This window comes from Pithys albifrons, chromosome 2 (assembly GCF_047495875.1).
Source record: "Pithys albifrons albifrons isolate INPA30051 chromosome 2, PitAlb_v1, whole genome shotgun sequence".
In the NCBI taxonomy this organism is placed as follows: domain Eukaryota; kingdom Metazoa; phylum Chordata; class Aves; order Passeriformes; family Thamnophilidae; genus Pithys; species Pithys albifrons.
Genome location: NC_092459.1, coordinates 24,814,269 through 24,828,098, shown reverse-complemented (window position 1 = coordinate 24,828,098; position 13,830 = coordinate 24,814,269). Strand labels below are relative to the sequence as shown.

General features: G+C 36.7%; 1 protein-coding gene across 3 annotated transcripts in view; it reads left to right on the top strand.

Annotated features, from left to right (window-relative positions):
- LGSN (lengsin, lens protein with glutamine synthetase domain) overlaps nucleotides 1-13,830 on the top strand; it is a 50,331-nt gene that overhangs the window by 27,898 nt on the left and 8,603 nt on the right. The window contains exons 1-3 of one of the 3 annotated variants that reach the window (XM_071547828.1): nucleotides 3,676-3,705; nucleotides 9,385-9,444; nucleotides 10,536-11,532. In XM_071547828.1, the coding sequence (XP_071403929.1) occupies nucleotides 3,676-3,705; nucleotides 9,385-9,444; nucleotides 10,536-11,532 (1,087 nt within the window). Of the gene's footprint in view, nucleotides 1-3,675; nucleotides 3,706-9,384; nucleotides 9,445-10,535; nucleotides 11,533-13,830 lie in introns of those variants that run through there. The other 2 variants (XM_071547829.1, XM_071547826.1) reach the window with 2 other exon arrangements.

Genomic DNA, 13,830 nt, shown 5'->3' with positions numbered 1-13,830 from the left:
AAGTTTTAACCGCCAGAAGTACTAAGGTTTTAAGTAAGCATAAACACCTAATACAGAATTCCTCTTCAGTTGTAGAATGCTGAAGATTTTTCCAAAGATAACCTTAAAGATAATTTCCTCCAGACTCGTTTTAAGATTCCAGATGTTACCTGAGAAAGATACCTTTAGGTATTAGTACAGAATTTTAAGGGTTTATGGTGGTGTGGGAGAGACTTAGTGAATGCCTCATTTTGTCAGCCAGGTAATTGCCAGCCTTGGAAATAAGGAGCTCAAGAATCTTTGTTCTCAAAAGCTCCTGAGATAAATCTGGCCAAAATTTATTTTAACTTATATATCCACACAGTATGGTATAGTGTGGATGTTAGTTGGCACTAGCCAGCTGGCACCGCTTTGGAAATCTCCACATGTTATAAAAATACTATAAGGCTTTAAAAGTCCTTTTTTATTTTGAAGTTTTCTGAAACTGGAGGAAATATTTTTTGACTTAACAGCTAAAGGTAACTTACACTAGTTAGGAAAAAATTTCCTTGTGGGTGTCCCAAAGCCTGGTTCTTTCCTGATTAAAATTATGTTAATTCAGAGTATGTAGATATTTGCCTCTTTGAAGAACCAAACCGAATGGGAGCAGAGTACAAGCTGTAAAAATTTAATCTCTTTTTTGGAGCATACATGGAAAAACCCACCCTAACATCAGTAGCTGGAATTAGAAGTACTAAGCCATGATGATGGTGAAGGTGTGCGCCTGAAGGTTGTCCTCAGCTCACCAGCAGTGCTCCCCTGAGCTGGTGATTGTTTGCCACAGCAGCTGTCATCAGAGAAGCTGTATCTCTCTTTTAGCTGCTGAAGAGCCACTAATGGGATAATGAGCAGTTTGCACTTTCTCATTACCAGTTATTCATCACAGACAGTGCATACAAAGTATCTGTCGTTCAAGTATTAAGTAATTGCTTTTGTGATGTTTGTTCTGTGTTATATTTTTGAAGTGTTTAGATTTTTAGATTAGTATTTGATAAATGGTGGTTGAAGCCCAGCATATTTAAAATAAATAATTATGCAAACTCACGTATCAGTTCTACACTCTAAAATAAAGGGATCATTTTGTGTAACTCTGTTTCTCCCATAGGAAACACCTTTTTGAACTGTTTTTCTGAGGCTCCCTTTCCTGTGATTCCACAAAGAACATATTGCTATGAAAATATTAGTCTAAATGAAACACCCTTGAGGAATTGTGTTTATTAATAAAGATGTTAAGTACAGTTTTGCAGACAGTATAACCTGGAAAAACCCCATTTTTTTGGCACATTTATTCTAATGTTAAGATTGAAACCATCTCAAGGCTTCTGAGCAAGGAAGAAGAATTAAAATTTGCTACACCTACCAGAAAGGTTTAAAGACTGGAAAAGGTGCTTCTGTAATGAAGTGGAGAAGGAGGAGGAGAGGAAAGATGGGACAAACATCTTATAAAGAGCCTGAGAGGCAGGTCTGCTCCAGCCCATCCATCTGCCAGGAGGGAAGGTCAGTGGGATGAGCACTGCATGGCTGTTTCTCACAGTTGTGTTCCTGATCAAGCAGTAGGTATTACTCCATGCTTTTAGACCCTTTCTTTCATGGCCAGTGCTAAACTGGTTTTTCAGAAATTTGAATTTCACCATTTATAATCTAGAATTCAATGATAAATGTAAAATAAATACAATTCCATTAATTTCATTTCCCCCTCTCTCAATTGACAGAATACTTCTCCCTTCTAGAATGCCTTCTTCTGGATCATTTTTGTTTGTTTGTTTTTTGGAAAAGAGAAACAGAGTAGAATGGAATGCAAAGTAGAGATGTTTTATACTTGCAAAAATGTAATGAAGTTAATTAAAAATATGTATAAATTAATAAGATATACAATCATGGAATAATTTCTTCTGCATAGTAACCATGGCTGTTACCAGGCTTGAACAGAGCCAACTTTGAACTTGTCTCAGGTTACTCAGTGCCTTGTACAATCAAATTCCGAATATCTCCAAGGATGGAGATTCAACAGCCTTCTGAGCAACCTGTGCCAGTGTTTGACCACCCTTGTTGTGAAGAATATTTTTCTTTCTTCACAACAAGTGAGATTTTTAACCTGGATTGTGTCTTTTTCAAACTACAAGCTGAGGCTGTTCATGCTTGCATTCGAAATGGTAAAAATGGAAAACAAGACGACCTGTTTCTGTTTGGCCTCTGCTTCTCAGACTGTTTGGTCTGAGTAGTTCTGTTCAGAAGTGTTGTCCTTTTGGAATAGCTCATCCTAACACAGACTCAGAAGCAACTCTGCCATGGTGAGCTGTAGGTCAATGACACCTGTACCTTGCCTAAAAGAGGAACTGTGCAATTGTGTCTACTGTTGTATGTTGACAGTCTGAGGCCAATATTTTTTAAAAAGTTTTCTGAAATCAAAATGCAGCCTTCCATTCCATCTGTCTTGCAGGACCCTGATACTGTTCAGTGCTGGTTGTTGATTTCTTTTAATATCTGGTTGACCAAATTTCAAATCTTATGAGTAAGCCTATTTCTCAAATACTAATAAAGTTTCAGTTGTTGCCTGCTCTTCTCTGTGACAAGTGGTGTAGTTCAAACAGGGCAGTTACAGAAATTGCACAAAAGGAGTCACAAATACAGGATCTCTGGCCTTTCAGTACCTCCAAGAAAAGGAAGGATTTTCAGAATCACAGTTTGGGACTTGGGCACTTATATTTATGCATTTGACTGTTGATGCCTAAGATTTTAGTGAATTATAGCTCCTAATGTATAGTTATTATTTTGATGGAATAATTTTAACAAATTTTTAAATTTTTATTATTTTATTGTTTTGGAATTATTAAAAAAATGCCAAACTCGAGTTTCCACATAGTTAAAAACCAATCTGAATTTCATGTTTATTTGAATTTATTGAGTGATGACTTGTTGGGAAGGGTTGCTTTATGCACACATGACATGGCTATCCTGTAAAGTTATGTCAGCTAAAGGAACTTGAATGAAATGACAGTTAAACACTGTCCTTTGAATTCATGTTAAACCTGATAAATCAAAAAGCATAAGAAAAATAAGCTTCACTATCTAATCTTTGAAATATTTTTAGAGATCTAATGCAAAAACAAACCCTCCCTAGTCCTAATACAACCAGATGCACCGATATTAATTAACAACATGCAAACATCTAGAATAACAGGTTGGTGCTGCATGTTATTCCAGCAGTGTGCTGTGCCTTTCAAATCCCTGTTCATGTGTCTCAAAAACATACTGCTGTTATAATGCCCAGTATAGGTTTTACCTCTAAGGAGCCTAACAATAGCTTCTATTCCAGAACAGAAATGGCTTGCTACAGGACAAAAGCCTTTTGTGAGGAGAAAAGTCAAGCAAAACAGTTTTATACTCAGTTGTCTTTGTTTGCAGGCAGGCAGGCAGCTAATGTGTGTTTGTCAGTTTACTACTTTAACCCTGTTCCAGAATCAATGCTCTTGGTCATGACATATTGGGGTTGCTCTTCATGGTTCATCATCTCTGTGGCCTTCTGGGTAAAGAAGTTTACAGCAATTCTCTTTGAACAAACCTTTATTGTATCTATGGCTATAAATAAGGGATGTTTTTCTACTAGATTTTTACTAGGCCATTTCTAATGGTGACCTGAACTAGAATGAAGTGGACATGAACAAAAAGGAAGACCTTACTCAGCAGGTAAGAGATTGATCATGAACAATTTCCAAGCAGATATACTGATATAAAATACTTCTTGAATCCACTTCAAGATTCCAAGTAAGGGCATACTTAGTTGTGGGTTATGTGCAAGGCTCTTCATGTATGTATGTTGAACATGGTCTAATTCTGAAGGAAATGCAGGTCAAAGAAAGGTTTTTTGTTTAAGGTGAAAAAACCCATCTGCCTTAAGAAGCAACTCTAACTTATTTTGACTTCCTATTGATTCAATTTATAATTTTATCAAGAATAACAGAAATAGATGTCTAAAACAGATTGCCTTTGACTTCAGTAATGTAAATTTGTGGACCAGGGTATGACCCAGATTAGAAAGTGACACTCCTGAGTTGGGTTACTGGCCTAAGTGGAGTTGTTCGGCTTCTATGAGTGCATTTTAAAACTTATTCTAGTCCTGAATTTGTAATTCTGTGATCCCAAATCACTGTGAAAGCAGAATCAGCTTATGCATTTTGAGGCTCTGCCTTACTTGAGGGATTTTATTTTTTTTTTTGCACAGTGCATGTGGCATAGTCTGAGGGAAAGTAATTGCAAATAATCTTGTCACAAGGACAAGTCTGCTGCTTTGAGGCAGCAAAAGAATCAATGACCTTGAGAAGTTCATCTGAAAATTGCATATGTAGTGTAAAGGCTTTGAATGGGTATAGAAGATAATGGCAGATGTTGGAGGTGAAAATAAGTAGCACAATATTGTGAACTAACCTCATTGCATGCTTTTTCACATGAAGGATGTATATACTCTTGAGTATATTTAAAAGTTTCAAAGAAGAAAAGAGGCTTTTCTTGTGCTTGTGACCTTGTCACACATTTCCCTTGACCTATGGCAAATTTGTGCTTCAACTTCTCCAACTGCAAAATAATCAGATGTATCTAATATTTATGCCACTTTCACGTCCTTCAGTAGGAGGTTTTTGTAGCAGTAAATCATTCTCAAAGAGCTACTTCATCAAACAAGGTCACTGAGGGAGAAATTAGTCATAGCAATATCTTGACAATGTACTGAGATCTTCATGTTTGTAGCTTACAAGCCAACAGTGTCTGTTTATCACCACATGCATTGTTTTAGCACTGTGCCCAAGAGCCAAAATGCCTCTCTGTGCCTGGAGATACTCCTTGTGTAAGTATTTCTGTTGTCTTTGGTACAACTCCATGGCCAGATTCTCTCCTGGTTCAAATCTTTGTGGCTCCAGTGACTCCAGTGAAGCTGCATTAATTCTTACAAGCAGATAATTTGTTCCTGCATCCCCTGCTCGTTGCCTGTCTGGTTGCTGGGGGAGCACCTGGGCAACGCATTCCACTTGCCAGCGGGGGGGGCAGGGAAAGCACTTGGGCACAGGATTATTTGCTTTATGGGCACTGTTGTGTGAGGTCTTAAGAAGTATCTCCTGCTGATTTGGCTTCAAGTTTTTGAAATTCCTTACTACACAAAAAAGATTAAATAAACTTGATGTACCAACCTGGGGGATCTGTAAAGGGTAACCTAGTAACAGCCAGAGTGGAACAAAAATCTTCTTCAGCATTTAGAGTTTCACAGCATTTGAAATACTTTGAAAAATTGTGACTTTTGAATTAGAAGTGGGAAAAAGTTCCAACAATATGCATATTGTCACATATGTTAGCATTACCTGAACAAGATTTTTAGCCTTTTTTAGACTGGAAACTTTTCATTTCAGTTTTTCAACAGTGTTTTATATGACAGAAAAAAAAAATCAAACCTAACTGAAAGAGTTAACTTTTCATAAATAAAAAATTCAGCCAACAAACCTTACATAGTTTGCCTTTCTTTTACTTTCCCATTTTTTTCTACTTAGTTATACCAAAATTTGACATTTGTATGCTCTTTGCAAAATTAATCTTTTGTTCCTGAAAAATCTATAGGAACAACTCATGAATGTCATCATAATTTGACCTGTTAACAATCAATTAAAATAATGGCTAAAATCAGGTAACAGTCTGAAAAAGAAAATGAGAATGTGATTGAGATCCCAGTGCACCTTGTTGAATGTTTACATCACTTTTTTGCATAGCCAGTAGCAGGAACATTAGGTTATTTTGCTGATTAGATAAACAAAAGCTCCTACTAGAGTTGCACCTTGCCTTTTTCACCTTTTCCTGTGATAGAAATCCTTCTGCAGCTATTCATTGGGAGTTACTCAGTGCATCTTTTAAACTAACTCCCATTCTCTCCTTTTTTCCCCCTTTCAAATGCTTTACTGTGAGTTTCTTTTTCTCATTTTCCTGTCCTTTTTTGTCAATACATTTTTGAGAGAGGTTTATAAACAACAGTAGTGTTTGCAGTGTTGCCTGAAGTCATGGCACGAACAAAAATTAGGATGAAAGCAGATGGTCTCATCTGCAGCCTCTGAATCTGCCTCATAGAATGCCACAGGTACATTTTCAGTCACCTATAAAATCTTTTTAAGGCAAAAATTCAAGAACTGCCCTGGAGTTCCACCTCCGTTTCATACACCAGAAACCTCAGCATTTGTTATTCCTCCCAAAGGAAACACTTTACGTTTCCTATGCTCTCTGCTTCTGAATTGGCAGGTTTACAGATGAACCACCATTTGGCAGTGCTGTATATCATGATATAGTTAATGTTCCACTTCAGAGCTGTACAAAGCCTAAAAGTAAACACAAACTGATTAAGAAAAATTGCTTTATATTTATGATTTCTCTGTTACCGCAAGATATAAAATGTCCTTTGAATGTGGAACCTTGATCACATGCCAGAAGTGGCATGTAATTGGGTTAAGTAGAACAGGCAATTCCATCTGCACAGTGCAGAAATATTTGCTTGCTGCAATTGTCCTCCATTCTCTCCTCTTCCTACCTGCATGGTGCCTTAATATGATGCTGTAAAGCATAAGTGTAGCCCTTACGCTCTGTTGATAGCCGGAAACATCCAGACTCTTGTGTTTTCAGAGTGACACAGCAGGTACATAGAGAAGACAAAGCAAAGCTGTTATTTGTATGAATTGAGATTATCCATAAAGGAAAATGAAGTCTGATCCATCCCTACTCTTCCTGCCTCTTTGCAGGACTTGTGCTGGTCCACCTCCACTGGAGACCTCACCAGGCACAACCTCCCATGCGGAGGGGATTTATGTATTAGCACAACTTGTGGCACTGGGAAAGGTAGCCCTAACAGAAATCAGAACTTGGGGGAATAACAAAACCTATCAATGGCAAATAATATCAGTTAAAAATTTTGAAAGAAAAATCTAAATCTCAGATTTGTTGCATAATGTGACCCACACTGTTTATATTTTGGACCTAATTCTTCTGGCAGGAATATTGGAATCACTGCCCAAGCATTCACTTGCTAAGACAGAGAAACAAATTTCAAAACTATCAATACCTCTGACTTAAGATGCCAGTAAATATTTGAAAATAAGCACAGAAAAATTGAATGATGATGAAACAAACATTGGGTAAAAGAACTTTCAAGGAGCCTGAGTACCTCCTGATACTGCTGCCAAAGAGCAACAAAATTGTAGGAACATTCAGGAAGGAAATTGAACGTAGTCAGAACTTTTGCCATATTAATGCATTGACTGTTTTGCTTTCCTTTCAGCATTGCAGGACACGTGGTTCAATAGCTAGTTCACTTGCACTGTATCTCTTTCAATGTGCTGTTTCACATAACCATCCCTGTCTTCTCTATTAAAAAAACCTTTCAAGAAATAAAAGTTAAACAGATAATTAAAAAATCCTGTTCCTGGGTGGTCTCCTCTTTGTGCCCAGGTATTAAGCCTTTTCTGGTGCTAAACACCACATACACTACTAGACAAGTAAGGCAGTGTCATAGCTCACGCACATGACTGTCTTTAATATGAAGAGCTGCTGTATTGGTACCTTGCAACAAATACAGGCCTGTTTACCTCCCTGCAGAAAATACTGTGAATTATTTCTAAATGAAAGTCATAAGTGTCTGAATTTATGAAGAAACAAAGAGTCATTTTCCTGCACAAAGTTACAATGTGCCTTGCGCTGAGGACCTAAAGTAATGCATAGGATGTTCTCTGTATAAATGTAAGAGTTTGTTTATTTGAAAGTAAAAATGGCCACTGTTTTTGTTTAAGAGCAATGGGCACAGTATCTCTTTGGGTCTATAATAAAGTACCACAGTCTATCTCTTCATGGAAAATAAACCTTTTGCAAACTACTATAGACACATCAGTTATTAGAGGCTTGTTTCAAATGAGTTAACAAACTTAAAAATGATCAGTTCTTATCCTGCTCATCTTTATTGAGAAGAAATTTATTTTGGTAAGTATTATAACGTGGGGATGGTACCTTGAGTTCACAAAATCTTTTAGAATAGCTAATTATGTGAATAGTTTTCTTACATTTTGCTTCTGATACATGAACTAGCCTTTATCTGACTTCAGTACACACGTATTATAAAAAAGGATGTGCTCAACTTTCCTTCAGTCATTTTTGAACATTTTTCAGAGATCTATAATGGGGATAACAGGCAAAAAATTCATCTAACTTTAAAATTTTCAATGATTATCAGCATAGTGAGCAGAAATACATTATAAAGGAGAAATGTGCATAGTGTTATAAATAACTTACTGTTTTCAAGTTATTCAAAGGAAACAAAAGAATTCTGAAAACTTCAGAATTTGGAAATCAATGTAGTTTAATAATGGCAGCCTCCGCCACAACATTTAGTCAAATAAATATTTTTCATAAATTAATTGCAAGATATAATCTTTTTATGACTATAGCTTTTATAGCTGGAACTCTTCTCTAATTTGTCTTGAAATAATAATGTTATATATCCAGAAATTTAACATGATTAATATTTTAAGATTATTTGTAAGTTTCCATTTAGCAGAGACAGATCCTCCATTCCTACTGTTACTTCCCTGGCTTCATTCCCTTTCTTGTACTACTAAGGAAAGTGTTAAAATTCTCCATTATAATTTGGAATAATAATCAGTTTTTGTCTGCTTTGCTGTGCAGAAAATTTCTTTCATTACATTTATATTCCAAAACGATGCATGAATTAGATCTATTCTGCATGGCTGAATGTGTAGGGGTATCAGCAAACACCCAGAATAATTTTATGGGTTATTATAGGGTGTATTATGGGAAGGAACCAAAGCTCTAGGATGAAGAAATGGACTCATTAAAAACCCAATGCTAAAACTAGGATAAGCAAGGATTTCTTTTGTGAATGCACCTATAAATGTGTTTGGTTGCAAGTGGGCATCAGGAGCACATGACTGACAAGATATGTGCACGGGAGCTACAGGCTCAGAGTGGCTAATCCCCCTTGTCAAGCTGCCTCCCTCACTAGCAGACATATCCTGTTGGCTCTACATACAGCATGTCACAGAAAGCTGGAGCAAGGGGGGAGAGGAAGGAAATATGTCTCTGAGTTCTGTGTTAGGAGAGAATTCATAAGCCTTTTTGTTACAGATAATGATGAAAAATAGCATAATGGGAAAAGAGAGAAAATAGGGAGGAATAATGTAGAAAAAGGAAGTTGTTAATTACCTTAATGGGGACCATGTAAGTATTTCCTTCCAGATGCACATTAGCTGCTGTTGCCTGTTCTACTTGCTTTTGTCTGCCAACAGGAATCTTTTTTGCCTTACCCAAACTGGCATTCACTTTGCTTTTGTGCAGATCCCTTCTTCTGGAAATTCAGAAATTGGAGAGAGTACAGATTATTCCTTTGTGGAAAAGGTAAAGAATGGTCACATTCAGAGGATATCCCTTGATTTCCTTACAGTTGTTAATTCCAGCCCAATCCAAGCAAAACAAGGACAGTTAACGTGTCTTAAATGCATGCCTGAGTAGGTATTTGTAAGCAATATAGCAGTTTGTGATTGGCTATGGAGTGATATATACTTTGGTTAAACTGTGTTAGGGAGTCTCTTTTAAGACATTGCGAGATAGACAATTCATTCACTACCTTGATAGTGCATGAAATAATTAAGCAATCACAATATTAAAATCTGTAGTACTTTTTTAAAATTGGAATGTGTCTAGTTTTGATTTTCTGTCCTTTACCCTGTCACCATCAAATTAACCCCAGTTGTGGCTGGATCAGAATACTTAGGAGGGATGATGATTCCAATTCTTCTTGATATTTTTGGGGATAATGCAAGCACGTAAATTATTATATCTCCTTTTTGGCACCTTCTCCATATGTTTACATCCATTTTAAAATCTGCTCTCACTAGTACATCATAAACTATATCAATGTCATATATAAAAGTAAACATCATCTTCAGGTTCTTTCCTGTTTATACATCCTAATTTGAGTTTTCCCTTTTGACCACTTCTCTGAAAGGTCAATTATTTATCCAGATTAGATCCTGAAATTAGTTTAAAAGCCATTATTCTCAGGTTTCAATCCTTCACTTACAAGAATTGCCACTGTTCTGTCCTTCAGTGCAATAAATTTCCTTTATAAATACAAATACTTTTTATATGAACAGGAATATGCTTAAATGTAATTATTAAAATACATTTTTCACATTTAAAGGGCACAGGTTTGGCAAATGATGTCAGACAGTGTACCACCTCTTGTAATCTACTAAATTTGCCTAAAAACTATATTATGAAGGCATTTTTACTGATTTTGTTCTAAAACATAAGAAAAGGATTCTGTGAGAACTTTTAAGAATCAAAATAAGTGCCCACAGAGACCTCCATCAGCAAGCAGTAATGGAAGTGCTACAAGGTAAATGCAGCTGGTGGTAGTACTCCATTGCCATGTCCTGTTTCACTGATGCTTATTATTTGGTTGTATATTTTATTGCTGGTTTCAGAACACATCTGAAAGTGACAGTGATGAAGTTGATGGCAACAATATATGTGGTTTCAGAAAGAAAAAGGGAATCAAAAGTCCTACAAAGTATGTTCCTCCTTTAGAAAATGAGAAGATGGAGCTGTCCCACACTTCAAAAATCCCTGATCCTTGCCCCCTTAAAGGAACCACTGGTTGCTCAGAACCACCATCAGACCAGTCTCTCCAAAACCCCACTACGTTTCCTCCAGTACAAAAGAACAGAGGGGGTCATGACAGTTCCAATTTTGGCAGTGCTGTGAAAGAAGACATGTCTGAAGAAGTACAAGAAACCCAGGAAAATGCTGACACTGGGAAAAGAATAGAGGGGGAAATGCATGAAGAAATAGATACAGCGGCTCAGAAGAAGCAGCCTGTGGGAATGCAGCCTGTGAGAAGCAGAGTGAAAGGTGGCTGCACAGAGGCAGTGCAGGGGGAAAAGGGCAGTCAGCAGGCAGGGGGTAAGATAGAAAAACAGAGTGGAATGGAAGAAAAAGTTGTCAAGTTTCATATGACAAAGATGGGCTCCCTGGGCAATGCTGCATCCATGCAAGGGAACAGTACTTCTCAGTCCTTCACAGGGGCACCTGGCATTTCTAAACAAAGGCTACAAGAGTTGAAAAACCTGCTGAGTGAAGGTCCTCTGCCTTCTCGTGGGTCCAATTTTTGTTGCAGGCCAGGTGGCACTTTTGTTCAGAAAAATTCAAAACCCCAGGAGAAAGCAGCTGATAAGCAGGGTCGACCCTTTGAGGCTTTTAGTCCCCATTTTGGAGAGGAAAAGCAAAAGTATTACAGCTTCCACAAGGAGGGAGTGGGGCAGCAGGGCAAAACTCTCCTGGTCCTCAGCTCTGCTGGCTCTGATCAGCAGCAACCAGTAGGAAGCAACGTGGATCAACTTCTTCTGGGTCTACCAGCAGCTTCTACACCTGCAGAAAGCACAGCTCCTGAGCTTCAGTTTGACTCCTCCACAGGCAACAATGGTAAGGATATTTAAACCTCAGCTGCTCTCCTGTTAAAGAAAATACTCCAGTTGTTTTATGCTGTTTTGTTAAGCTGCGAACTGAAGTCAGAGCTAGTGCATGACAGAACTGACACCTGTGGTTTCTGTGCAATCAGGATGGATCAGAATCAGAAGCTGTGCTGTATATCTATGATGCCTTTTTTTTTTTAAAGCAAGGCATTTATAAAGCTCAGCTGCCTGCCAAAGACTACCATGCATAAATGGTTATGTCTTTTTCACTAAAACCAAAATATTTCCTCATTTAAACTGAAAGTACACAGCATTTCCCAAAAATCTGTTAGACACTGCAAAGCTCTGATGTCATTGGGTCTTCTTAAAATTTCCTTTTTTGTTAACATTTTCAGCAGCAGAAACTGCTCCCATGTAGGGAAGATGTTTTCAATTATTTGTCCTGTGATAGAACTGGAATGCAAAAACATCTCATATAAGTTATAGGGGAAGAAAAGCAAATGAAGCAAAGAACTCCCACTTATTTTCATGCTGTTCAATAAGTCTATGTAGGAAGTATTTATAGAGACAATTAATTGCTACTAATAGGCTGTGATTTCTTTGAAAGTGTAAAAGCTATACTTCTGGGCTAGCTGGATCAGCAAACTGAAAGCTATTATTAGCTGTGATAATGTACTGGGCTTGAGCAGTTTGTTGTTCTGTTTCCAGGAAGCACACAAACAACAGTTTGCCATTGAATAGTTATCAAATGAATACATTTCAAAGAGCATCAGTCTGAGATTATACTATCAGCTTTTCAGAATAGATATCTTCTGACTTATGTCACTAATACAAGAAATACTTATTTCCCCATTGATAAAACACTTTATCATTAACTATGTAATAAAAGATAATAGTAGCAATTGTTTACAATAATATTAATTTAACTTGATTTTTTTCAATTCCCCTATCAGATTTGTATAATACTCTGAAAATAAACAATTTGAAAACACCAATTGTTGTTAGCTGCAGCAGGATTTCTCAGTATATATTCTGTGTTACCCAGTGTGAACAAGTTCCACACTTGAATAAGATACACATGAACATTACTAGTGTTAAGTCAGAGCACTGCATGAGAATAATAAAGCTTTGAAAAAATATTTCACACTCGAATCACTCACTGTCCATGTCTATTAGAATAAAGAGGTTAGATGACTATTTCTCAGCCTACACCTGGTGCTGTTCCCTTTCCAGACCACATTGTTTTTCATATTGCTGAAAGTTTAGCAAAATGCATTGTCAGATTTAGATTACTACTGTTGCCTAATTATCTGCAAAAACCAACATATATATTTTAATACATAAGAATAATTATTCTTTGTCACAGCACAATTTACAAGGTACAGGGAACTGATGAGATTAATTGTGGTTTCCATAAGGAGATTTCAACACAGCTTTAGCCACTTAACATGAAGTAGCTAATCCAAATTTACCACCTAGGCAGTAAAACTTATCACCTAGTCAGTAAAGTGAGGCATTTTGTCTTCAAAGAGTTTTAGAACCTGAAGAGAAATTGACCCCTGGAGGTGGGTGTATCTTCCCACTCAGGGGAAGATGTCTTGTGATCATTAGTTTAGATCATTTGTCTAACTCTAATATGTCTTAAACTACCTGGGGTTAATCATACTCTGTATCATGGATGGGAGCAGACTCTAAGGGAACTATGGATGAGGATTAACTGTGAAGGGAGGTGAGAGAAAACTTTTTTCTCATCAAAACAACATTAAAAATCAGAAGTTTTGTAATCTCAGGAGGTTTAGGTTCTATTTGGCTTTGACCAAACAAGTTGTAGGGCTCACGGTGCCTTTTCCACTAATAAATGGAATGCACAGAAATAGTTTCTTCCTTAACAAAAAATACACGTATTTGAAATTTCATTTTGATGGAATATACTCAGTAACTAAACTGCAGAGAAAAAGGTTTTAGATAAAATTCCGCACTTTTTAATGTCTTCATTGCTGCCAGTTATAATTTATTAAGATTAATAAAATCAATTAAAATTATTTTTTATTTCAAAAATATTATGTTAAATAGTTCAGTTACCAAAGTGTCTGAAGTCTTGGATCTAAAGATGTCTTAATATTGAGTAGATTTGAAATACAGTGTCTTAAAATTTTCAAGTTTTCAAATATTTGAACTTGCTCAAATCAGAAGACTTTATCCAAAATGTTTGGAAAATTATGAGAATTTTTATTTCAGATCCACTCAGTGTTGAGATACAGCCAAAACAGGAATATACTCTATTGTTGTAAAAGTACACAGCTAAGGA